At 56.9% G+C, this 23,822-nt stretch overlaps 7 protein-coding genes across 7 annotated transcripts; 3 read left to right on the top strand and 4 right to left on the bottom strand.

Annotated features, from left to right (window-relative positions):
- Window positions 1-5,636: 5,636 nt before the first annotated feature.
- On the top strand, window positions 5,637-6,024 carry CDEST_02939 (uncharacterized protein; the record flags this gene model as incomplete). The annotated part of the gene is made up of 2 exons (XM_062919098.1): window positions 5,637-5,745; window positions 5,819-6,024. The coding sequence occupies 2 exons, from the start codon at window positions 5,637-5,639 to the stop codon at window positions 6,022-6,024; spliced, it is 315 nt and encodes a 104-aa protein (XP_062775149.1).
- Window positions 6,025-7,978: 1,954 nt separating this feature from the next.
- On the bottom strand, window positions 7,979-8,173 carry CDEST_02938 (uncharacterized protein; the record flags this gene model as incomplete). Its single annotated transcript, XM_062919097.1, has 1 exon — window positions 7,979-8,173. One exon carries the CDS (start codon window positions 8,171-8,173, stop codon window positions 7,979-7,981), a length of 195 nt encoding a protein of 64 aa, XP_062775148.1.
- Window positions 8,174-9,374: 1,201 nt separating this feature from the next.
- On the top strand, window positions 9,375-12,668 carry CDEST_02937 (Putative sterile alpha motif domain, pleckstrin domain, PH-like domain superfamily). Its single transcript, XM_062919096.1, has 3 exons — window positions 9,375-9,837; window positions 9,903-10,106; window positions 10,166-12,668. Exons 1-3 carry the CDS (start codon window positions 9,835-9,837, stop codon window positions 12,500-12,502), a joined length of 2,544 nt encoding a protein of 847 aa, XP_062775147.1. The 5' UTR covers window positions 9,375-9,834; the 3' UTR covers window positions 12,503-12,668.
- A 1,275-nt stretch (window positions 12,669-13,943) lies between these two features.
- On the bottom strand, window positions 13,944-15,126 carry CDEST_02936 (Putative manganese/iron superoxide dismutase). Its single transcript, XM_062919095.1, has 2 exons — window positions 14,746-15,126; window positions 13,944-14,567 (listed from the first exon to the last, which is right to left on the bottom strand). The coding sequence occupies exons 1-2, from the start codon at window positions 14,975-14,977 to the stop codon at window positions 13,945-13,947; spliced, it is 855 nt and encodes a 284-aa protein (XP_062775146.1). The 5' UTR covers window positions 14,978-15,126; the 3' UTR covers window position 13,944.
- Window positions 15,127-16,272: 1,146 nt separating this feature from the next.
- Window positions 16,273-18,252, bottom strand: CDEST_02935 (uncharacterized protein). The gene has a single exon (XM_062919094.1). The coding sequence runs from the start codon at window positions 17,713-17,715 to the stop codon at window positions 16,504-16,506; it is 1,212 nt and encodes a 403-aa protein (XP_062775145.1). The 5' UTR covers window positions 17,716-18,252; the 3' UTR covers window positions 16,273-16,503.
- A 310-nt stretch (window positions 18,253-18,562) lies between these two features.
- CDEST_02934 (Putative mitochondrial carrier protein) lies at window positions 18,563-21,185 on the top strand. The gene is made up of 3 exons (XM_062919093.1): window positions 18,563-19,874; window positions 19,968-20,020; window positions 20,093-21,185. The coding sequence occupies exons 1-3, from the start codon at window positions 19,842-19,844 to the stop codon at window positions 20,970-20,972; spliced, it is 966 nt and encodes a 321-aa protein (XP_062775144.1). The 5' UTR covers window positions 18,563-19,841; the 3' UTR covers window positions 20,973-21,185.
- Window positions 21,186-21,293: 108 nt separating this feature from the next.
- Window positions 21,294-23,749, bottom strand: CDEST_02933 (Putative inosine/uridine-preferring nucleoside hydrolase domain, ribonucleoside hydrolase). The gene is made up of 4 exons (XM_062919092.1): window positions 23,204-23,749; window positions 22,948-23,033; window positions 22,232-22,888; window positions 21,294-22,135 (listed from the first exon to the last, which is right to left on the bottom strand). Exons 1-4 carry the CDS (start codon window positions 23,267-23,269, stop codon window positions 21,763-21,765), a joined length of 1,182 nt encoding a protein of 393 aa, XP_062775143.1. The 5' UTR covers window positions 23,270-23,749; the 3' UTR covers window positions 21,294-21,762.
- Between the last annotated feature and the right edge of the window lie 73 nt (window positions 23,750-23,822).

Genomic DNA, 23,822 nt, shown 5'->3' with positions numbered 1-23,822 from the left:
GGTAGGACCCCACCCGAGAATAGAATAGGAATGGACAGGTCCCGGCAGAAGAGGGTGGGCAGCTTCGAGATGGGCGACGTGGGTGCCCGCACCGTTCGAGCGACTCAACGGGCGAGATGGGCAACACATGCATGTGGTGGCTTGCCATCGCTGCTCTCTGGGTGGTGGATCATAGGAGCAAGGTCACCTTGAACCACCAGGCCCACCTGCGATGTAGAGACATGCAGAAAACGCACATGGGGTCCGGTCAATGTTTGCCCAACCCGATATGCCAACCTCCCCTGCGACCATGTACCCATCTGGCTATCTGCCTCCCCCGGCTGTCGGCCATCGATGCCGCGACCACTGCGCTATGTTCGGGTCCTGACCGGTGCAGACACCGATCTCCAGTATCAATCAGCATGGAGAGAGCATGGTGGTGCGCAACAACCACTACTCGGCCACAGATGCAAGTTCGCGCCGGGGAATGGCCTTGCGCAGCCGGGACTGCAACTGTAGGAGCTGGTATTGCCTTGCTCGTACTTCTGCCCGTTGTGCCAGCTTCTGCATCAAGCGCTGTCGATGTGTTTGTATGGCCCTTTGGGCTGCAAATAAGGCCTGTGATGGCACGACTGAAGCAGAGGGGTTTGAGAGCCGACAGACGGAGAAGCAGAATGACGGCCGGTTGTGCTGACCCTTGCAGATGAGAAGCGGCCGTTGACCGGTTCCTCCGCTAACAAGCTCTGTCCTCGATATTGCCCTAGGGTCGTACGCACTTGCTGGAGCTTGCCAACCACCAACGCAACTTCTCAAGCTTGTGGAGCTCGACGAGATACTAGACAGTGACAAAAAGGATTAGAAATTTGAAAGCTTGCCAAGACGCCGTGGTCCTGGATGGGGCGGGTGAGGTTTAACCTTGCTGCTATCCCCATCATCCTTTTTCCTTGCAGGTATCCGTAGGTAGGTAGCCCTGTGTCTGGCTAGCATGGTGGGTCCGTCCGATTCCATGTGAGGAACCTCGCTCCTCGGTTGCATAACGGCTCCCGATGGACGGAACATGACTTGTCGGCGGCTGGAAGCCCCGCAGGGTATCATCAAATCCGCCTATCGTCTAGAGATGTTCAGGGAAAGATCTTCAAGGTTATTGCGACCAAGATCCACGGTTTCTCCAAGGCGCTCGTTGAAACCACTTCTTCTTAATGTTTGCGGCGTGTCTGAGTGCTCCTCGAGTACAGGGAGGCCCAAACTGTGTAGGACACGACTCGCCCGACGGCCACTCTCAAGTCAACTAACCGTAAGAGCTTTCTCCCTAAGAGAATTCACAAATGAGAACATGGAGAATGGCGGTCGGCACCCAGATTGGCTGCTGGAGCTGATGGTATGGAGCTGGTGCTTTTTGCCGTGTTGGAGGGGGACGTGCAAAAGAGGGAGATTCAATCGTAGTGAGGATATGCGAGCGAAGTGGACATCCAAACGAAAAGCGTAGGCGGGCGTCAATGGAGGGGATAGTTCAAGACGTCGCCGGCCGGTACTTGGGTATCGATACCTAACTACAGCCTGATCTGGTGTTGGCTGCCGCAAGCCAGGGGTATCATGGCACCGCGGGAGATGTCGTGCAAGTTGCTCCGCTCCGTCGAAGCGGCCAGGGTTGCGGTCATTTGTTGAATCCCTCTTCTCGTCAGCATCCTGAGGCAGGATGGCGCGCAAGTACCTACCTGTCATACGTCCTTTAGCGTCATTATCCACCGGTCGAGGTTCCTTTGTTGAAAGAGAAGGCGTCTTCTCCCATGCTGATTCGTCCGAGAGGTGTGACGACTGAAAGTCTCGTGCAGGGCTTCGGGACCAACCGTTTCTTAGCGCGTGTGATGCAACAGGGATTTAAGCTCTCGCGAAAGGGCCACTACTGCCCCAGATTGGCTGTCTCTCGCTGCAGACCAAAAGATCGTGCAGGAAATATTGATCAGGGAACCCCAGCTAGCGCCTAAAGCGGAGGGCATGAGCTTTGGCCAGTTTGCGGCGGGGGCGCGGCAAGTGACAGGACACATTCTCGCGGGGTTCGCATGCTGGTGTCGGCTTTCTGGTTCTGCCGAAGACCATCCAATCATGGCTTGTCAAGTCCAGCTTTCCATCTCTCCATGCCCCCCCCGCTTGCTTCCGCGCCGTGCAAATGTTTGCCGAACCCCATCCTACATCGTAGGTCTGCTGTCGAAATGAGGCACGTCGGCCAAGGTCCGCCGATGATCTCCCGCCAGCACCGGACGACGGTTCTTGTCATGGCATGGCAGGCACATGGGATCATGCAGAAAGAAGAGAGCATACCTACCTACCTGGATGGATGGGATCCCTAGTCCACGCCACCTTCCGAGACGAGACTCTCGGGTCACCTCATCGAGCCTTCCTTGCCTAACCTACCTTGGGAGATACTTTAACCATCCGTTAATCCGACCGTCTCTCCAGTGCCATTCGGAACAACCCTCCAGCGACGGTGGTCTCTATTCTTGGCGGCCTAATTAGCCGCTCAGCTTCGTGTGTGCATCATGGAATTTACCCTCTTGGCGTCCTTCCATGTGCCCTTTGACAACCTTGACATGGTGGGCTAATTTGGGTAACTCGTCTGTCTGTCTCCGCATGGCATCCGAGTCGAATCGTCACACCGTTTAGCCGCTGTACTTGTTTGGCATCACCCGCAGACCTCACGCATGCCGACTAACACCAGCTGCTATTTTTATTTGCCCTCGACAGGCCGAATTTAACCCTCGTAGCCTTGAGTTTTACGTCGATCTCGTCATGTCACTACACATAGTAGTGTGCTAATTTTCTGAGTCAGCCGGGCTAATTGCGGCCAGTCACACACCCTGTCCCGATTCCCGATTCCCGAGCCCCAACACCACAGACCTCTCGACCAGGCCTCTCTCGTCATGTTTCTATTCCATCCCTGAACCGTCACGGAGCAAGCTTTGATTTACTTTTCTTCCGCCGTCCGCGCCGCAGCCTTGCTGTCAGTAACGGTCGTGCTTGGCCGGCTTCAACTAACAGCACGAAGCAACCGCCCCTCCCCTACCTAACCTGCACAGCATCCGTGCCGTGCCTTTTGCACATCTGCTCATCAGCCATCAGCCCAGCCGGGGTCCATAGTCCTGTCCCCCCTTTTTGCGCAACAGCCTGCCTGTTTGTGACTTTGGGCGCCCGCTGACAGTTGCAATCGTCACAAACGTCCACGATCATCGCTAATCTCTCTGCCCCCCCCAGTCATCAGTCGGCGGAGATGCGCAACGTTCTCTGCCCGTCCCGCCCGCGCCGCAGTATTGCCTGCCGTCCGTCAGCAATAGCATGTGTCCCGCGAAAGACGCCATTTTACCCGGCAAGACGCCATATTTTATTTGCCTTCTGCGTTAAGCGTCAGCTTGTGTGCCAATGTCCTACTATTCAATCCCCGCTTCCGCCTAATCCAACCACGAAGTGTATTCTGTTTTTCAGCTCGCGCGGCACATCATTCCAGTCAAGCCGATATTACCTTAGCCATATTGAAATGCACTGCATGGGTTCGCGATCGACATGGCCAAACAACACTCATTCTTGTGCCTCACTCGCATGTACTCATTTCCTCGTGTGGTGGTATCGAACCGTTGAATTGCCAACTTTTGGGCGAGCATTTCCACTTCCACCAGCTGGAAAGAGACGAGAGAGACTGACGCCTCTATCACAGCGCAATCTCCCTTTCTCCCCGTCACATACCACTCCCGTTCATCCGCAGGCTCCGTCAAAATATCGATTCGTCGTAGCTGGCAGTAGGCAGCCAGCAGCAACTCTGATTCGCGGACGAACATTGAGGCGTAGGCCTAGAACCACTCGCCATTATGACCGTCCAGTTGTGGCTAGTGCAATGTGATTCGATGTGAACAAGCGTTACTGAACCTCGAGGGTTAAGATATCGGATTGCAGGGAGATGGCCGCCATAGCTTTTTTTGCGGAGAGTGAGGCCGTGCGCGGGTATCCTAGTCTTCCCGCCTTTCCGCTAACAGCTCGCAAACGGCGCAACATCGCTTGCTTCTAGATCCCAGCCACGCGCGGCACACACCACAGACACACACCCTAGCAGAGCTCGGGGACGGAATCCAGGCTCTAGACTCGCTCGAGGGGCATTGTTTCCCTTTGGCGAGCATGTTACGTCCGTAACTCTGAGAGCGGCCAGCGAGCCATGTCCATGAAGGAGCGCGACGTTAGCCAGCCCGGCAGACAATCCATTGTGGCTGACTTTGCCGAACTTCAAGAGGCGAGGAAACCCTGGCCAAAAAACCTCTCACCCCCCCATACCGTACGGGAGCACTGTATGGTATCCATGCTCTCCCGTTCTCCCGCTGAACCTGTGGATCCATCCTCCCAGGTTCAATCCCTGACTCGATTTGCTCAAATACACACTGAAGTGTGGTTGCAGCACAAATCCGCAAATACTACAGCGCAAACAGCTTTTGGGATTTGGGGAAGCAAGCCCTCCAGCGAGCTTGACCCCGACCCGATCCCAAGGCGCCATGCTGGAATTTGCACAAGGTTCAGTATGGTGGCATCTCGGAACTCGGGGGATGGAAGCTTGCGAGCGTCTCTTCGGCAGTTGACAACTCAAATCGCCCCAAGCCTCAGCGGCTCATCAACATTGTATGGGTTGCGATCAATGGGCCAAGCTCGAACTTGACGTTGCATTAAGGATGCCAGTGACAAAATACATCAGGGAGTCGTCCCTGGGAACCGTATCCGTAAGGCTCTCTCCATCGTGATATCGATTATGATACGACGACTCGTGCGAAATTGCCAAACACATGGCCGATAAGCCACTCCTCCAGTCTCCAGAGCCGACTCGCCTCGTCCTGTCAACTGTGAATTGGGAGCACTCTTCGACAAGCCGCGCTAGTGGAGCGCCTGTTGATGGACCGAAATCATGATGACCTGCACCCGTTGTCTCGCTCAGGCCATCTGCACCACATCGCCGTGCGATCTGACAGAAGTTTCCCAGGGTCTTGCGGATGGTCACAAAAAACGCCTCTGTCTTCGAGACCCGTCAACACCGTCACGAACCGCCCTCCCCCAAGGCCGTTACGATCTACTGGCTGACACGAGGACTGGGAGAGTCATCCATCCACTACGTCGGGGTGCGAAGCTCGCATTAGTCGACAATCATGTGAGTGCGCGTAAAGATGTGTGCCGGTCAACCCATTGGAAGGTATAAGCGGCGCACTGGAGTCATCTGTCTTGGGAGCATCGAGTCTCAACGAACACACTCCGAGAGAGGACCGTCAACGCTGAGGTGCCAATTCGTCCGGAGAAGGCCTCTCTGAACCACCCCATCCTCCTGGGCTTTCACCAAACACCCCGGCCCGTCTATTGTGAAGGAGAAGGGGTGTAAGATGTACTGTGCCCTCGTTGGGGTTAGCCATATTCGATGATCACCCTCCAGGATCAGAAATTTGAACGCGGACGCCCTGTCCAATTGCCTTGGAAGGTCGCACAGTCGTACACAAAATGTCGAATGGTCGTCGGGTAGACTCGGCCGCGGAGCGCATTTTGTCGACAGTTGATTCTCCATTCCCGGGGTTTATTTTCACTGCTCGCATTTCGCCATCTTACTGGTTGACGCTTCGCCTTTCCAGATGTCAGGTGTTTCGATGCGCAGCGAGACTCTCTGGTCGAACAGGATTCCTCTGGATGCCGTTGAATGGAGTCAAAGTTTGCGACAAGAAGGGGCTCGTGGTCTGTCCAAAACACTGCGGCATGGTCGGACACGCCTCCCTTCCCTGCAAATACACCATATGAGGTCATCCATGAATATGCCAGGCAACATGAAGAGTCGGTGAAGAAGGCAAGACATGCTTTGGTCCCATCGATTCATGCCACGGCTCCTCATGTCTCGGAGACGCACCGAACACTGCTTGGAATGGGCATGGAATATGGAGACGCAGTAGCGGGAGCATGCTTTTCCGCTTCCCTGCAGAGCGTCACACTGCTAACGCATGGTCGGGGTTGCCATTCACTGCATCTATAGGCTACATATGACTCAGTGAGAAACCTCCTTCCCGGCCCCTTTTTTGTTTACCTCGTCTTCCAATGCATTCTCGCTCCCTTGCTTGTGGAGTATGTGCACTGCTTCACCGACACCGACACACAGTGGCATATGTCGCGCAACTCGACGTTTGCTAGCGGATAGTGAGGGGGGGGCTTGGCAATTCTGATTGTCGGGCGCGGCTGCCGTTACGGCAACAATGCAACGGCTCGTTGTAGTGGCTCGATTTCGATGCCTTTGCCTGGATCAATCGGGCACTGACTGGTTCACTGGGATCTCTGATATCAGATCCTGTCGACTCGAACCCAGAGTTGGGATGGTGGGAGCTATTTCCTGCATAGTCCGATACCGCAGCACTGTCAGATATTACCACACTGCAATCCTTCAACCTACAAGAGTGTGGTAGCTCTCGTACCTCGAGAATCGCACACATCAGATATCTGTCTCAACTTCTCTGCGGGGTAAGAGGCTGGCCCCCGAAGTCTTGTCGTACCACCCTCTTCAGACTCTTAACCGTCATCAACCTGTCAGATACATTCCCCGCCAGCCTTCCTCTATTCCGCAGTCTCCCTAGTGAAAAGGCTTGCATGGTTCTCATTAAGCAAACAAAGCCAAGAGCATGCGTTCCACAGCGTCGAATTGTGGAAGCTAATGGCGGGTGCACACATACGGCTGCAAAAGCCAAAAGACCTGCATCAACCATGTCTTCTCGTCACATTTTGACCGCCATCTGCAAGGCCCAAGGAATATGAAGTCATACGATGGTAAGTGACAAGAACACTCAACGATTTGGCGAGAGGAGAGACTTACCTTCCCCTGCCGAATAGCCCTAGCAACGAACGGTGAGCCATATGTGGAGGTCATGTGCCACGACTACGTCTGGTCACGTTGCTTGCTATCGCCTCGGGTCGATTGGGCAGCGAACACACAGGGAGGTCCTGCCATGGGAGCAGAGGGCAAGGCGAAGCTAACAGCAAATGATCAACGGGCAACGCCGATGGTTATACGTCAGGCGCGAGCGGGGGAGGGGGGTGCAACAGGTCAAAGGCCAGAACAGACGAAGCCATCGTTAGAAGAAGCCCACTGAGATACGGACTGTCCATCTCACTCGTTAGAAGACCCTTTCTACAGGGAGGACGAATGTCGCCTCGTCTTGGGCTTTATCGTAAAGGGGCCTTCTCGTGAGATTATTGGCCTCGTGACCCTGGCCGGAAGAGTAGTCTCAGTTTGATGGGGTTTCTCCGATGGAGGCCCGACGAGCGAACTAAGTGGCTGGCGAAGACTGTGAGGGGAGTCAGTCGAGAGTGGTGGTGGGGCCCCGACCTTGGCCGCGGGCATTCGAGACCTCGTCGAGATCCAAGCTGCTGATGGCAGTGGGCAGCCGGATTGCAACGTTAAAGAGACACACGCCGGGGGTCGAAAGGGCCAATGCTCTGGCCTTCCCTTTGTCCCCCCGTCGATGGGGTGGCCGGTCAAGCAGCTGGCCGGCGGTGGAATGTCTCTGATTGCTCCCGCCATCCCGGACAGCACCGACAAAAAAAAAAAACCACAAATTAAGAACACCTGCCACTACATTCTTGGGGACTTTCCTACCAAGTAGACACTCCGGTTCACTGCAAAGACGCCCTGAGCCTGCTTCCGCAGCGATATCATTGCCACCGCCGAGATGGCAAGGCGGCGCTTGACCTCTGTCCGATCAACATGCCTCATCAGTTGCGAGGCGTCGAGACACACACAAAGTCCAGCGTTGGCAGGTTCATCCTGGGAAAGGAGGACTAGTCAAGATTGAAAAGTGATGATGGTGACGACAATGGTAATGAAGGGTCCGCCGGTCAGTTCTGCAAGCACTGCAAGAGGTGTGTAGAGCCGTCAACGCTTTTTCGGATGCTTTCACAAGTCAACATTTTATGGGCGAGGTGGCGGGTGATGTTCTGCTTGCTTTTTTCGCTATGCGACAATGAAGCCATCAAGACAAAAGTGTGTGTGTGTATGTGTATGTGTGTGTGAGCCGGGGAACCTCATCCTACCCCTGGTCCATGTCGGTGCGTCCTTGCAGGTGATGGACAGGGCCTCTACTACAGGAGGATTTGGCTCAATTAGAGAGAATGAGGGGGCAGAAAGTCGAGTCTCTATGATGGTCATTTGCAGGCGGATGACGAGGATTGGGCATTGGGGTGTGTGCGACTCTAAGGTGAGATGTGAGAGTGCAAGGTGTGAGAGGTGAGTGAGCCGAGTTTAGCGTCATGGGTAAGTGGCCCACCTAGCCGAGGACAACCCTTCCCCCCCCCCCATCTTTTCCCCTCCTCCTGCCTTTCCCTCTTCTTGCGCCGTTGACGGCGGCGGCCGGGGGTGGGACGGGACCCGCTTCTTCAGACGACAAGCGACGGCGACTGGCCGCCAGAATGAGAAGCCGGGCGCTTAAAACCCGCCGTAGCGGCGCCGGGGTGACTGGAGATTGTAGCCAATGGCGTGTTAGCACTCCCTAAAATAAAAATCACACAACGGCATTTATGTCCAATGGGAGGCTCCAGTTGTCGCTGCATTTTCCGTCGGCTGCGTTATGCACGGGGGTCTCCCGCCGCATGTCCAATCAGCAGTCGACTAAGCCCGACCTTCGCGCCCGTTTAGGACCCCCTCACTCCCTCGTCCTCCGCTTCAACTCTGATCGAACCCTTCACCACCACCACCACCACCACCTCTTTCTCTCCCTCCCGATTCACAGAGACTCACTGTCAGTCACCACGGCGTGGCCTGCAAACCTTACCCTTCCCTTCCGCCACGCCGGCTCTCCCTGCTGTCCTTGACCGTTGCTGCTGTGTTGCACCGTGCCTGTCCTGGGTAGACTGCGTCCTGCGTGGTGCTTCACTGCAACACTGCAAGTGCAAAGTGCTTGCTGCCGGTTGCGCGCCGCCATCCGCAAGGATGCATCCCAACACAAACCCCCTCCCTTCTGGCCGGGGAACCAGTTTTGAGCGTCCCTCTTCAACCCAATACATGGCGCCGGTCTCGTCCTTCACAGACCCGTTGCCCATGGCCCTAGACCCTCATGGCTGGGCCGTCGCCCCCTCGACCGCACACACACTCCCTTCTCCCCCATCCCACCCATATCCATACCTGTCTACGCACTGCGCAGCCACCGGGCTATTATTATACACTGGACCGGCCTCTTGACAGTGCCACCGTCGGTTCCGTGTGCAAGTGCCACGGGTCGAATCACACCAGCATGCATATGGGATGGGCATGGGGGGAGGGGGTGATGAGATAGCTGTGCGTGCACTGCGTTATGTGCTGTGATCCGACCTCAACCATCATGTTTCGCTCCTGTCCGCCCCCGTCCGGCATCCCTACACGCTCCGCTATGCATGGACACACCCTAGACATACATAACTCGCGGTAGGCGCCCGCCTTGTACCGGATCCCCTCCTTCTTCTCTTTTGCGACCCGTTACATACCAAACGAGCATATTCGGCTCAGCTGGACCATTTTCCTTTTCCTCTGCTTTCTGCCGGTCTGTTTCCTAGCTTGATTTCCCTCCTCGAGGTATCCGTCCCCCCTTGGATTGCACCGCGTGCATCCACCAATATCTACAGGCATCATCATCAAGATATTCCTAGAACAGAGTGCCGCCGGCAACGGCTCCTCCTCCCCCAGAATTGCCACTTTCAAGAACAAGAAGAGCGCATATCTGAGGGAGCTTGCCCTGTGCTGTAGACTGCTAGTCAGCTACAGCCAGTTTCACGCCTCTTTGACCTCACTCACTTTCGGCATACGAGATATATATCTCTCTGTCTCACACGCACAAAATGGTAAGTCCAAACACAGCCAATGCGTTTGATAGTGAGCGTGGTGGCTTGAGGCTGACTCGGCGCAGAACTACACACAAGAATACGCCATGGGCGAACGTCGGCTGCGTCATGAGATGCGAGAAAAGCCAACCATGCGCGACACATTCTTTGGCATCAAGGCCGAGCCGCAAAGACCAACGTCGGTGGCGACGGAGTTCATGGACATGGAATGGGACGATGAGGTTCTCAGCGAGTTCGAGGACAACTCCCCTCGGATCAGCGTCAACTCTGTAAGTGACTGCGTCGTAGACTCGGGCTCAGGCGGAGGCGGCGACTAACATGAACGCAGTCTGGCGGTCAACCAAGTATCACAACGCTTTCTTCCTACGATGAGGTGTCAACGCCGAGGTCAAGTCAAGGTCGGATGATGTATGCTGCGGAGATCGAGTCACCAAGCAAAAACATCGAGGGCCCATCCGGCCCTCACCTGTTCCGTGCTTCCACTTCGAGCTACTTCGATGAAGCCGTCCTAACTCTCTCCCCCATCACCCCGAAGACGGCGCGGCCGTTCGATGAGCCTTTCAGACACATCCGGCCGCAACAACCGCCGATGCCCCAGTCTAGACACCCGAGCGGCCCCTTTCAGTTTGCCTACGAAGAGTTCGAGTCGAGAGAGCTTGTCTCGTGGACCCCCGAGATGGTTGCGCAGTCTATGCTCAATGCTGGCATTGAGCTCTCGGTCGCCGGCCGCTTCGTGGAGAACGACATCAACGGCCCCATCCTAATCACGTTGAAGTTTGAGGACCTGAAGGAGTTGGACATCCCGTCGTTCGGCATGAGGACGCGCGTTTGGAACCAGATCCAAGTTCTACGGGACAGCAGACCAAGCTCGCCTCGCGCCCCGACACCTATCCAGGACGAGCCCAGCCGGGAGGTCAAGAAGGAAACCCGCGAGATCAGGGCGGCGGAAAGACCTACGGACGACTGCGGGCTGAAGAGGAGGAAGAGCAGCAGGAGGAGGCCCAAGAATCCGTCGTACGACGACATCATCACTCCCATGGAGTCGGTGTCCATCGTCGGCATCGAGCAAGTCGTCCCCAAGCCGCACCAATGCCCCAAAGGCGAAAACTGCTCCAGGTACAAGAAGCAGCAGCGCCTCATCGAGGCGTTCAAGAAGGAGCACCCTTTCGTCGACCTTGACACGGAGCAGGTCGTCATCACCGGAAACCCTGGCAACCCGCAGACGGCCAGAGCTCTCGACCCCAACCAAATCCTCCGACCCGTCTCGGATGCGGTTCCGTCCGTCGTGGCGTCCTCCGATGTCTTGGGCCCGGGCAATGCCACTCCTTTGCAGTACCTGCAGGAGGCCGCCCTTCGCAATGTCGTCGCCAGGGACCCTCAAGACAACGTGCGCCAGTTTCTGGACTTCCAGAAGCACGAGGACAGCACCGTGCCACCCACCCCACCCTTCGAGATGGCCTTCCCTACCATGAAGGCTCAGCCCGAGGGGCTTCGTCACCTCCCCAAGCTCTCCATCCCGGGCAAGCAGGCGCCGCGTGCCAGCCCCCTGAGGGCCTCTACGGTCCCTCCTCCCTCTCAGCACGAGTCGCTACCGACACCTCCCCAGCAGCAGCAAGGCTTCGTCCCCTACCACATGGACCGCGCAGAGGCCATGTCGCCGGACCTGCAGAGCCCGGTAAACCTCTACCGCTTCGGCACCCCGTTCTCCGAGATGGATGTTCCCGTCACCGCTGTGCCGATGGACCGCGTTGCGCGCGACGTCTCCCAATCCGTGCCCCCTGAGATGAACTATCGCCCAGGGACCGTCAAGCAGCAACAGCCGCCCCTGAGCCGGACGCAATCACGTTCCTCTGCCCGCCGCCCCTCGTTCCCTGTTCTTCCGGCCTTGGACGAGAACAACACTACCCCCACTGCTCGCACGTCGCCCAGACAAACGTCCCCTCGCACCTCGGTCCGTCCGCAGCAGCAGCAGCAGCAGCAGCAGCAGCAGCCTCTCCAAGCCCCTCCCCGTGTCAACTACCCTTGGTCGCCCATCGAACGCACCAAGCCGTTCGAACAGGCCATCCCCCCTATCTCCCACCTTGCCGGCGCCCTCCCCGTCAAGCAGGCGGTCGAGGCGGCGCAGCAGGACGGTGTTACGTTCCAGGGCCCGATGAAGAAGCGCAAGACCAAGATGCTCCGCCACGAGTGGAACGACACCTTCTGCACGCTCAAGGGCACTCGCCTGGCGGTACACAAGGACGCCAAGACGGTGGACCGCACGCTCGAGTACGTCGACGTCGACGACTACGCCATCGCGTGCTCGAGCCTGGCGTCGCAGAGCAAGCTCTCGGCCGCCTTCAAGGCTGTTCAGTTCTCGTCCCACAGCCGCGAGAAGAGCGACCCGGTCGCCGCTTTCAGCTTCCAGCTCATCCCGCAGGACAAGGACAAGGAGGCCGCCAAGCTACGCAAGCGCGGCAGCGCCCTGCACGGCTTCGGCCACCACCACTCGTTGAGCTCGTCTTCGATCCCCGCCGAGGGCGTTAACGGTACGGGCAAGACGCACCACTTCGCCGTCAAGAGCCGTGACGACCGCATCGACTGGATGCGGGAGCTGATGCTCGCCAAGGCCCTCAAGCAGAAGGGCGACGGCTTCGAGGTCAGCGTCAACGGCAACATGATCTGAGCCGCGCCAGCCAGCAGTCTCTCACTATTCATGGAGATCAAGAAAAGAAAATTGAGCAAGAAAAGAATAAAATGGGGGGGGGGTTATCGAATCGCTCTCGGCCGGACGAAGCGACCAAAAAATAAAACCCAAAAAAAAACCACTACAAGTATCCATAATCACTGGGGGTTGATAATCACTTCAAGCACGCTACGCCTAAGGGGAACTTGCTTCTCCCATGGGAATTCCTCCATGTGGATGGAGAAACCAGAGGATATCTTTTTGTGCTTTACTATTTCCGACTTGGCCACCTCTTCTCGAGGAGCCAGCAGCCACCTCTCCGACTATCTCTCTCTCTTATTTCCCTATTGCATGTGTCATCTGGACAGCGGCATTTGTTACATCCTTGATCAGATTCTCCCTCCCCCCTTTACCTGACGCCGGGTATATGACTCTTTGTTCTGTTTCTTCCTCTATTCTTATTACAATAGGGGGGGAGGGAAAGGATAGGAACTGGGGATTTTTATTTCTTAGGTTTATTCTTTTTCGGTAATTCACCCGCTCCCACACACCACTAAAAACACAATCGTCTCTCACTACTATCAACACACACACACCCAATGGCCCAAAGTAACTCGAAGAACGAAAGAAAGGGAGAGAAAACAAGACGCTCATTTTTGTTTTGTTATATACGTTTGTATGGGCGGGATACTATGATACCTAAGTAGCTTTTCTTTCTTTCTTTCCTTCTCCTCTTACGATGAGCTTAGTTGAAACGGAAATGAAAAAAACTGAAGGGGGACCTTGACAAAAAGGGGGCCTCTACGAGGCTTCCCGAGTCTCGGTTACCAAATAAGAACTTACATCCTTACCTTCGTGATACGTACAATTCGTCCAAAGAGATCATTGTGTAAGCTTGGTATGTATCCGGCTGAGGGTCTTCCCATGACGCAAGTGAATGACAGGGACACGCAAAGCCGACGTCGAGACGGCCCCCGGAACCCACCACGGACTATCACGGCTTTCAACACCTTGACCCAAGTCCAAGGGAAGGGGATAGATAGGTAATCCATGTGAGGGGCCGTCAAACGATAACGGGGCGGCTGAAGAGCGGTGACCTGAACTGATTACGAAAACTCAGGGTGGTACAGCCATAATACATCTTTGTTCTGCTTCTCTCTCCCCCTTCCCTTCCCCACAAGTCTTCTGTATATGCAAATGTTTCTATTCTTACAGTTCCTTTTTGCTTTTTGGTAATTCCTACAGTGTAAACCACCGGCCGCTCGTGCCACTACCGTACCACGGACTTGGCAAAATGTTGGAAAACTTTACTCCCCCCCTTATTCGTGGGGAGATTCCTCTTCGCCGCGTCGCGACGTATCTCGGATTCTGCCAAATCCCCTCTTCTCCTTCCCCGTTCTTCCCATCCCGCACACAAACTCTGCTATTCTTGCCTCTCCTCTTTACCGCATGAAGTTTGGCCGGGTAGGGATGTCCGCCGTGGTCTTGACCGCCTCCCAGTCAATGACCTCCCACCAGGCTTCGGCAAACGCCTTCTTGCCACCAACGCCGCCGACGCCGAGGCCGTAGTCGCGCAGCCAGGTGTGCTCCCAGGTGTTGAGGCACAGCAGCGGGACGACGTCAAGGGCGCCGGGGGGCTTCTGGCCGGGGCGCTGGGCGGCGGCGTTGCGCTGGAAGAAGTGGCTCGCGGAGCCGGCGTTGCCGACGGTGTTCATATCGGTGCCCTGCAGGCGCCAGTGAGCGCCCGGGTAGGGGGAGCCGGCAAGGTAGGTCGTCAGGATGCGGTAGTCCTGGTGGCCGGCCTTGACGAGCCAGACGAAGCCCGGACCGAACATGGCCGAGGCCGTGAGGATGATCTCGCGGCGGAGCGTCTCGATCGAGGAAAAGGAGTGGGTGAGCTCGGCGGCGAGGGACTGGGGGATCGGTTTCGGGTTCGGCGTGATGTTCTTGAAGAAGAAGTGCGTGTTGTGCGCCATAGAGGCGTGGTTGAAGACAGGCGCCTGCGAGGGGTCCTGGGCCGAGGCGAGGAGGATCTGTTTGACGTCACGCTGCTCGAGGTCGGTGCCTGGGACAGAAGGGGGGCTCTGGTCAGTTTTCGGTGGAAGGGTTTTGGGGGGCGAGGTTCTCGTGCGCGACGGGAACGCGCGGGCGAGCGTCTGTCTTCTAAGGGGTTGTAGAGCTTCGCATCCGCTGGTCGGGTAGTTCCCTGGATACTGGGAGGGGAGGGGGGCGCGTGAACTGACCTGCAGTCAAGGCGTTAAGCTTGTCGAGGATGAGCGTCATGTACTGATTCCACGCCATGTCGTAGCCGTCGGCCGAGAGCAGGCCCGGGACGCCCTGCTTGAAGTCGTGGGCGAGCTGGGGGACGTAGTGCAGCGAGCGCTGCTGCTGCATCTGCACGGCCGTCCTCGCCGGGGCGGAGGCGGCGGCGGCGAAGGTCGCGCCGACGCGCGGTATTCTTAATCGTGCAAACATTTCGACGGTGTATGTGTGTGGTGTGTGGTGTGTGGTGCGGAGAAGGGGTCCGGTGAGGTTGTGGCCGTGGTCGTCGTGGTGATCCGCCGTGAGGGTACCTTCGACGGACGACAGAAAGCTGATGCCGGGAGCTTCCACACGATGGTGAACTTTTTTTTGGGACGGGCCAATTGGCGCGCTGGCTTTGGCGGCCTGATGATTGAGGCTTGAAGTGTGGCAGCGGGCCACTTGCTGTGTGGAGGTACCTATTTTGCCCGCTTGGGGAACTTGTGGGCCAATGGAAGGGAAGGTAGGGAGGGCACTTGATTCTTGGTGATAGCTTCATTCTGCAGCTTTCCACTCTCCACTTACACGGAGTCGTGATCCATGGAGTTGTATGGTTTTCATTATGAGGAAACTTCCTAGATCATTTTGTTTTCATGAGTGCACCAGTAAATGGACTGCTAGCTGCTGTGTTGAGAACCAACGGCTCGCCAATGCCCCTCCCTCCATTGGTTCCGTTCGCGTTCGCCGTTTGACAACGTCAAGCAACAGCACTGTTGCCAACGGCGGCTCACCCAGATCGGCATCGCCACTCGTCTTGCTTCCGTACAGCATCATTCTCCCATGATCGGCACATTGGCTGTCCAGACTCTAGCCGCCGACCTTAGCACTTACAGCATCCCCAGTCCTCACCGCATAACCGCCCACGAGGAGGGCGGGCGCTTAGAATGCAGCCAAACAAGACCCTAGCGCGAACAGCCTCCCTCACACAGCACTTTTGATTCAATTACGAGTTCCCTGCAAGAAAAGACCATTTTGGCCTCGACAGTAACGCTGCTGTGTTCACGCTGTCCCCTGTCGCATGTGCGGCGAAGACAGTCCTCGAGTGATGAACCCCAGTTCCAACTGTATGTTTGCCGTGAGGGATATGGGCGGGAGATTGGACGGCGCATAAACGTTTGTCAGCTCATCCCCCCCCAAAACCCCCCGGTATGATAATGGCCGAGACATGCCCCAAGGTTCACAACAGTTGGGACTCGCGAGATAGAGGACTACTTCGGCGGCTTTCCGCCATAGTGTCTATTTTCGTCGCACAACACAACATACGCAGCCGCGAAGTCGTTCGACCTCGTCCGAGACACGTCTCAGCTTCCGTCGGTCTGTATTTCACTCACGCGGGGTCAGTCTACGGCGCATTTTCAAAACCGCCGCTCTGTACGGGTGTGTACCGAACTATCACCAGCGCCGGTTTCCCTCATCAGTTCAAGTAGGTTGTTGAGGCCTCGGTTGCTCAAATCCCATCAGGGCCCCTCAATCGCTTTCAATATTTTTTTTCACCAGGCACATCACCTCCAAGGACTTCTCTTCTTGTATGATTCATGTTTCCTCGTTGTTGAGATATGGCAAGACATAACGCCGTTGTACATGCACCCCCGGACCTATGCAGAGTGACAGCTTGCCTCTGCGGATATCCCCACGGAACACCTCCAAGCACATGAAAATCTTTATATACAAGGAAGAAACCACCCGGCCTCGGCAATCGCTCAAACCTCGTCGTCTTCAATCATACCGAGTACGTCCAATTCGGTCTTCACCAAGCGTTCAAATTCTTCCCTGTCGATACCAGATGAGCGCGACAAAAGGAAAAGGCTGCGAATGCTCCTTGATACGTGCTGCTTGACGCCGAACTCGTTTTGGTCCTGTTTGCCCACGGTCTCCTCAAGCTTCTCGACCAAGCGGCTGCCGTTGCTGCTCGCGCTCGAAGCCGGACGCGGGTGAAGGAGCACGGCGGCCCTGTCCTCGTCCTGCTGGCTGTGAATCGAGGGCGACCGCGGCGGCTCGGCCAACGTCCAGGAGCCGTTCGTCTCGTTGAGTCCTCCCTCCGAGTTGTCGTGGCTGATGACGGTGCCCAATCCCAGCGGAGGAGCGGGATCGAAGCCCTCGACTTCCTCATCGGGGTCGTGGCCGTCCATGGCCGGCTGTACTGAATCATACTGTGCATAGTACGCGTCCTCGGCCGAATCGGTTCGGAACTGGCCAAGCTGTGATGGCTGGGGTACGTGAGGAGCAGGAGAGCGCTTGACGGCGGGAGGATCGTTTGCTGGCGTACGCGCAGGAGTTGCGTCGTACCTGTCCCAGTACCCATCGTCCTCGTCGTCCTCAGCCTCGGGGACATGGCTGTGCGCTGTGGTGGCTGGAGCCTTTGCAGCAGCGCTTGCCTTGGACTTCTCGTCGGCGTAGGCCTTCTCGGCCTCGGCAATGGTCGAGTAGCCGCCGAATGTCCCAAAGGGTGCCGCCTTGTCGGTAACGCTGACCTCGCCGATCCTCCAGCCATCGCCGCCGCCGTCCTTGTCGCCGACACAGTAGATCAGTTGGAAAGTCAACTCGAGCTCCTCGAGGGCAACGAAGGCCTGCAGGGTCTCAAGATCGAGCCGCCTGTACCTTGTCTTGGCATCGTACTCCCAGTCGACCTCAACTTCTCCCGAAACAGGATGCGGTTCTAGCCTGCCGCTCTGAACGACTTCGGACAGGCGCGCGGCCTTGTTTGTGTCGTACGCGAGCAGACGGAGCCAGGGCTCTGTGCTGGCCTCCGAAAGCAGTTGGACTCGTTGCCTCATGATGGGGCTGAGGAGGGGCAGGACGCCGATGGCGGGCTGGGCAGACACGCTCGCCGGCACCAAGGCGGGCAACAACGGGGCCAGCAGACCGCCGATGTTGGGCATGGGTGTTGTTGCTGTGGTGGTGGTTGAAGCCATGGTTGTGGTGATGAGAGGTAGGTTGAGGGTAGTGATTTACGATGGTGTCGCTCCCTCGCGGCCACGTCTTGCGGGGGATGTGGTATATATGCGAGGCAAAGGGACTTAGTGCCGAGCGGAAGCTAGGTCGCGACTCGTGAGTAGTGGTAGTGGTGGTGGTGGTGGCGGTGGTGGTGTTGGCGGCAAAGTACTTGGTGACGATATCACATGCAGCCACTGCTGGGGATGGGTGTAGAGTTGGGGGAAATCTCTGCCTTGAGTACCAGACCTGGACGGGCGGATGTTGAGATAAGTCGGGGCTTGTGAGAGTGAGAGTGAGAGTGAGTGAGAGTAAGAGTGAGAGTGAAAGTGAGGATCGAAAGGGAGCGGAAAACAGAAAAGAGACGGGCAAGTTGCGGGCTATTATGAGAAGGCGAGTGTGAAGGCGAGACGAGCAGGCGGAAGTCTATCTTTCTTACTCGGCAGCGGTCCCTCCAGGTGCAAGGGCTGCTGGTTTGGGACTGGGTCTAGTCCGGGTCTGGTGCAGTGAGTTCGGTCGGGGGGTTGACCCCACAGTCGGGGGGAAGGCAAGGGCGGGCAGATTGCCAAGCCAGGCGGTTCCAGCCAATGCGGAGGCACCTCAAAGGCTGCTGCGACTCCGCCCAGGGCAGTCGTTTCGGACGGAGGGAACTTGGCCAGTGACGACTGACTGGGCCAACGCAGCCAGCCTATGACAATCGACCAATTACATGATGGAGCGTCCCTATTTTGCACGTGTCAGGATTTCGCCCGCCAGTCTGTCTCAAGACCTCAACTCGCCCCTTGCCGGCCTTGCTCTCTCGCGCCTCGAAATAGGCGTCGCCGGGCATCGGCGGGACGAGAAGTCTTTTGTCAGGACGCACGCCCCGCCACATGGGATTCATATCGCCATCCTTTCTTTCTTTTCTTGTGTGCCAGATTCCGAGTCTTGTGTATCTGTTTGCTGTACCGTGTCCCATCACGGATATCAACGCACTCCTAAGTCCTGACTGAGGCGCCCCCTTCCCTCCTCTCATCTCCCCAAAACACGCCCTCTCCCCTCTGTCGTCAATGTGGACGCAGCTCCATCAGAGTCACGAGGCTTACCATCATGTCGTCACAAGACGCCAGAGTCTGAGAGCTTTGGACATGCAATGGCATTCTTCTTCGAGGCAGGTCTCGCAATGGGTCCCGTGAGAGAGCCAAGCCCCATCTCTTCTTCTTCTAATTCTTTGCTTTTCTATCCTATGTCATGTCAAGATTGAGCTTGCATCTGCATGTATTGCATATGTCTGTGTCTTTGGTCGCTGGCCCCTCTCTTGTTTCTCGCCTGCGCACCCTCTGCTTCTGGGCCCGCACGGGTGAAAGGGACCCAGACCCGGCGTGGCTATGCCCACAGTCCATCAAGCTGCTCTGGAAAAGGCGGCCGGTCGTGGTGCCCCTGCTACAGTGGTCCCCGTGGTGGAGCCCTTCCGCAGTAAACATCCTCCGAGGCTCGAGCTTCAGCGCGAGAAACTCCCCTCCGACGGCGCGCTATCGTCGAAATTGCGTCACACTGCTTAAGGGTGTGCTTGCCATTCCGAGTGCTTGGCGGCGTAGGCGAGCTACTGTTGCTAGCTCTATCTCGCTACCAGCACCTTATTGACTAACCAAAAACTCCAAAAAAAAAATTCCAGCACGCGAGCAAACAAACAGTCGGAGAAACGTAAAGAATCAAGCGTCTCGGTCAGCGAACAGACCTCAACCGATCATTGTTTGGTTTCCCCGTGATTCGGAGAAAAATACACATCCTCAAACGCACTCGACGGCAATTGAGACCACTCAGCCTCACTGTGGAAAGCCTCCATCACGTTGTTTTAGCCTCCTAGCAGTGCCCCGCGGCGAAAGAGAGAAAAGAAAAAACATCACAGCAAATCACACGGCTCGCCCGCGACATCTCGGATCGCGCCGCTTGGACGGAATCCCACAGACGATACAGACCAATCATCCGACCTTGAAAGCCCTCGTGTGTCCCGGGCCCGAATCACGCACGCCCATCACCGAGAAGAGAGCGCGCTCCTCTCTCTGTCATCCTTTCACTACGTCTTAGAGCCGCTGCGCCCAGGTCCTGCGAGGACACAGCCGAATGCATGTCGCCCAGCGGCGAACGCCTCAAGGATGAGGTAAGGCTTCCACGCCTGCCGTGACGGCCGCCCCAACCTATCCAGCCGTTCTCGCTCGCAAAGTTACGATGCTTACACTCTGTCCGCACTCAGGGCTCCCGCCTGCAGGTCGTGGCGGCCGGCGCCACAGCCGGCCTGTTTGCACGGTAAGGGAGATCGACACTTGACAATTGTTCTTGTCGGCGGCTCGCGCTGACCTCCCCACGATGCGCAAACAGCTTTGTAATCGCCCCCCTCGATGTCGTCAAGATCCGCCTTCAGCTGCAGACGCACTCGCTCTCCGACCCTCTGTCGGTCCAGTCCGCCAAGGGCGGGCCCGTGTACAAGGGCACCCTGAACACAATGAGGCACATTCTCATGAACGAGGGCATCACGGGGCTGTGGAAGGGCAACGTCCCCGCCGAGCTGATGTATGTGTGCTACTCGGCTGTTCAGTTCACAACATACCGGTCGACGGCCCAGTTTCTGCAGACTGCCTTCGACAAACGCCTCCCGAACGCCGCCGAGTCCTTCATCGCCGGAGCTGCCGCCGGCGCAGCCGCCACGACGGCCACATATCCCCTCGACTTGTTGCGGACCCGCTTCGCGGCCCAGGGCAACGATCGGGTGTACAAGAGCCTCCGAACGGCGGTGGCGGATATCTATCGTGACGAGGGCCCGCGCGGCTACTTCCGTGGCCTCGGACCCGGCGTGGCGCAGATTGTACCGTACATGGGCATCTTCTTCGCCCTGTACGAGGGTCTGCGGCTGCCGCTCGGGGATCTGCACCTGCCCTGGGGCGGCGGGGATGCCACGGCCGGTGTCGTCGCCAGCGTCATGTCCAAGACGGCCGTCTTCCCCCTCGACCTGGTGCGAAAGCGCATACAGGTCCAGGGGCCGACGAGATCGCGGTACGTGCATAAGAACATCCCTGAGTACCCCGGCGCCATGCGCGCCATGCGCATCATATTCGTCAACGAGGGTGTTCGCGGCTTGTATCGGGGCTTGACTGTTAGTCTCTTCAAGGCCGCGCCTGGGAGTGCTATCACGGTGTGGACGTATGAGAGAGTGTTGAGGATGCTGCAGAAGCTAGACGGATCCGGTGAGCAGTTGTTTTGAGGGTATCGCGGAAAGGGGAGGACCAATGAATAGTGACCAGGAAAATGATACCCTTTGTTAGAGAACGGGATTGGGATCTCTCTTTGGGGGGAAGTCCCCCCCCCCATGTACAACACCCGGGGGAGTCATGGGCAACTGGCTCTCGGTTATCTTGATTAGACGTAATTCGTACGCCAAGAATGATCAAAGAATAGCAGCCCTGATCGTTTTGCCAGAGCATACATACGGTGCTGTGGATCGATGTTGTCTCATTCGACGGGGCCAGTGTGCCTCGACAAATCTTCCTGGGTAATCCACGTAATTCGTCGTTAGCAGGAGATGCGGATTTAATGGCCTTAGGTTGCCAATATCTATTTTTGTATACATATAAAGCAGCCCGGACGTTGACAGGTTATTGGTTATCCGTCTTGCGCATGCGCCGTAAACCGTGCCATTACCACTTGCTCTTGTCGAGGGCAAAAAGATGGCGGTCTACCTAGATCGACGGGATACCTTCGCCATCCCGTTGTCCCTTTTCTCCTTTGAAGAGCGGACGGCAGGCAGAGTTATGTGTGGCTGAGAGTCCAAGGGGCGGCCGGTATCTTTTATACGGCGAATCCGGAAGGGCGGCCGTTCCTGGCTCGACAACACCACCACCCCTAGTCCCTAAAACCTCAAGCTACGTGCGGTTTCCCCAGCACCTGGTCATTGACAAGAGCTTTTCCTGAGGATTTTGTCTATCAATAACCAATAATAGAAGAAACACCAAACCCTCCACCCCACGTAAGACACACAAGAGACATGGACATGATTAATTCTCCAGCGCCCCGTTCTGCTTCAGCCCCGCCACCTCGCCGGCGTTGACTCGGTCCGCCCTCTCCGTGCACTCTTCGATGACGCGCCAGAACATGGGGATGTCGAGACCGCGCGGTATCCTCACGCCCTCGCTTCCGGGGGCCAGCGGCCGCGCGACAGTGCGGCCCAGCTGCGACCGACCGGCCTGGGCGTCCGCTAGGTCGCCCTCGGTGATGACCGTCACCTCGAAGCGCTCGTGGTACTTGACGCAGTTGCCCTTCTTGGTGTTGTAGTCATGGAAGGGGATCTCGTGCTTGGTGCCTGTAAGCACGGCGGCCACGGCGAGCGGGTCGTGTAGCGGCGGGCCGGCGGTGATGCCGAAGACGTCGCTGGCGATCGATTTGTGTCAGCATATAAGGAGAGGGGGTGGAGGGGACACTCTCTTGAGTGTTGGTCCGATGAGGAGGATGATTGGGAAAACGTACCTGTACGTTTTGGCGAAGAACATGAGCAGCTCGACTAGCATCTGACGCAGCGTGGTCTTGCCCTTGCCCGTCTTCTCGCTGCCATCTTTGCCGTAGAGCAGCAGTTCCCGCACCTCCTCGGTAGCGAGGACCTGGTGCGACAGGTCCAGCGGCACGAGGGTGGTCTTGGCGGCGAGGGCCTTGTTGTGGAAGACGGCGGCGGCGGCCTCCGGGTCGATGATGATGTTGAACTCGGCCCAGGGGGTCCAGTTGCCGATGCGCTTCACGCCGTCAACGACGCCAAGGATGGCATCGGTGAAGCCGTCGCCGATGGCACCACCCATGATGCTGAGCCCCTTGATGTGGGCGACGAGGTCCGGGTGCTTCTGGAAGAGGAGGGCGACGTTGGTCAGCGAGCCCGTAGCGACGAGCCAGGCGGTGCCGACGGGCTGGGCCTTGAGGGCGGCGGCCATGGCGTCGACGGCAGGGACGGCGCGGTCGGCGTCCTTGGAGGGCTTCGGGAGCAGGTCGGTGCCGTCGAGGCCGGACTCGCCGTGGATGTCGGTGGCGGCCTGCATTGGTGGGCGGGCCATGGGCTTGGCGGCGCCGACGTAGACGGGGACGTCATTGTGCTTGCCGATGGCTGTGAGGATGGAAGTGGCGTTATTGGTTGTTTTTCTGAAGGTTTGTTGTTAGCTATGTGTAGGCTCAAAATTTCACAAGACATGTTCACTGACACTAAGGGAGCGTTTCCGAATACGGTTGAAAGGCCCAGCAGCTTGATGGTTGGGTGGTAGGCAGCAAGGAGAATGGCGAATGTGTCCTGTTGAGTGTAAATGAGTACGGATACAGTATATACACAATGCAAGAAAAAGTTGCGATGTTGAGGTCGTACGCGGGAATTGCACTCATATGAGCTCCCACCTCATTACATCGAGATTGTAAAGATCGTAGAGATGTGTAACCCCTCACAGTGTAGGGACAGCAACTCACATCGTGACCAGGGTCGCAGTCCAGCCAGACCGGCACCGGTGTCTCGGGCAGATCGAGGGTGACCATGGTGATCCTTTCAGACAAGTGAGAACACGTATTCGAATTCGAGTAGTCGAGGCTTATCACAACCGATCGTGACACAACAGATTGGTTTATTTCAATGCTTGTGAGTGAGAGTTGTCCTCGGTAAGTAACAGCCCACGGACTCGCGCTTTTAGTTGCACCCGGGGTTCCCACTTTCGGTGGATAACACCGAACCAGACGAGCACGGGGACGGACGTGGATAACGGATTAGTGTATTCTGGGGCTCTGAGGATGGATGGGGTGGTGGGCAGCGGGGTGAGCCGCTGGTCTACTGCGGTAACAGAAGGAGGTTGGGAGAGAGAAAAGAAGAGAACAGGGCAATCTGAATAGTCGTGTTTTGGTTGTGAATTTTAGGCACTGGCTTAGGCAATAATGTTGAAGAGGAATTGGACCGACCTCATCACAAGTAATGATGTCTGCGTTGTTTTCTCGATTGCCACAAGAAAAGAAAGTCTTGCTGGGCGATGGGGTGCCGAGCTCTTGGGAGAGAATCCTGCCGACTCCATCAGAAACATACATTGGGCCTAGGTACCTA

Source organism: Colletotrichum destructivum, chromosome 2 (assembly GCF_034447905.1).
Source record: "Colletotrichum destructivum chromosome 2, complete sequence".
In the NCBI taxonomy this organism is placed as follows: Eukaryota; Fungi; Ascomycota; class Sordariomycetes; order Glomerellales; family Glomerellaceae; genus Colletotrichum; species Colletotrichum destructivum.
The sequence above is the reverse complement of the archived record's forward strand: the minus strand, read 5'-3'. Positions and strand labels throughout refer to the sequence as shown.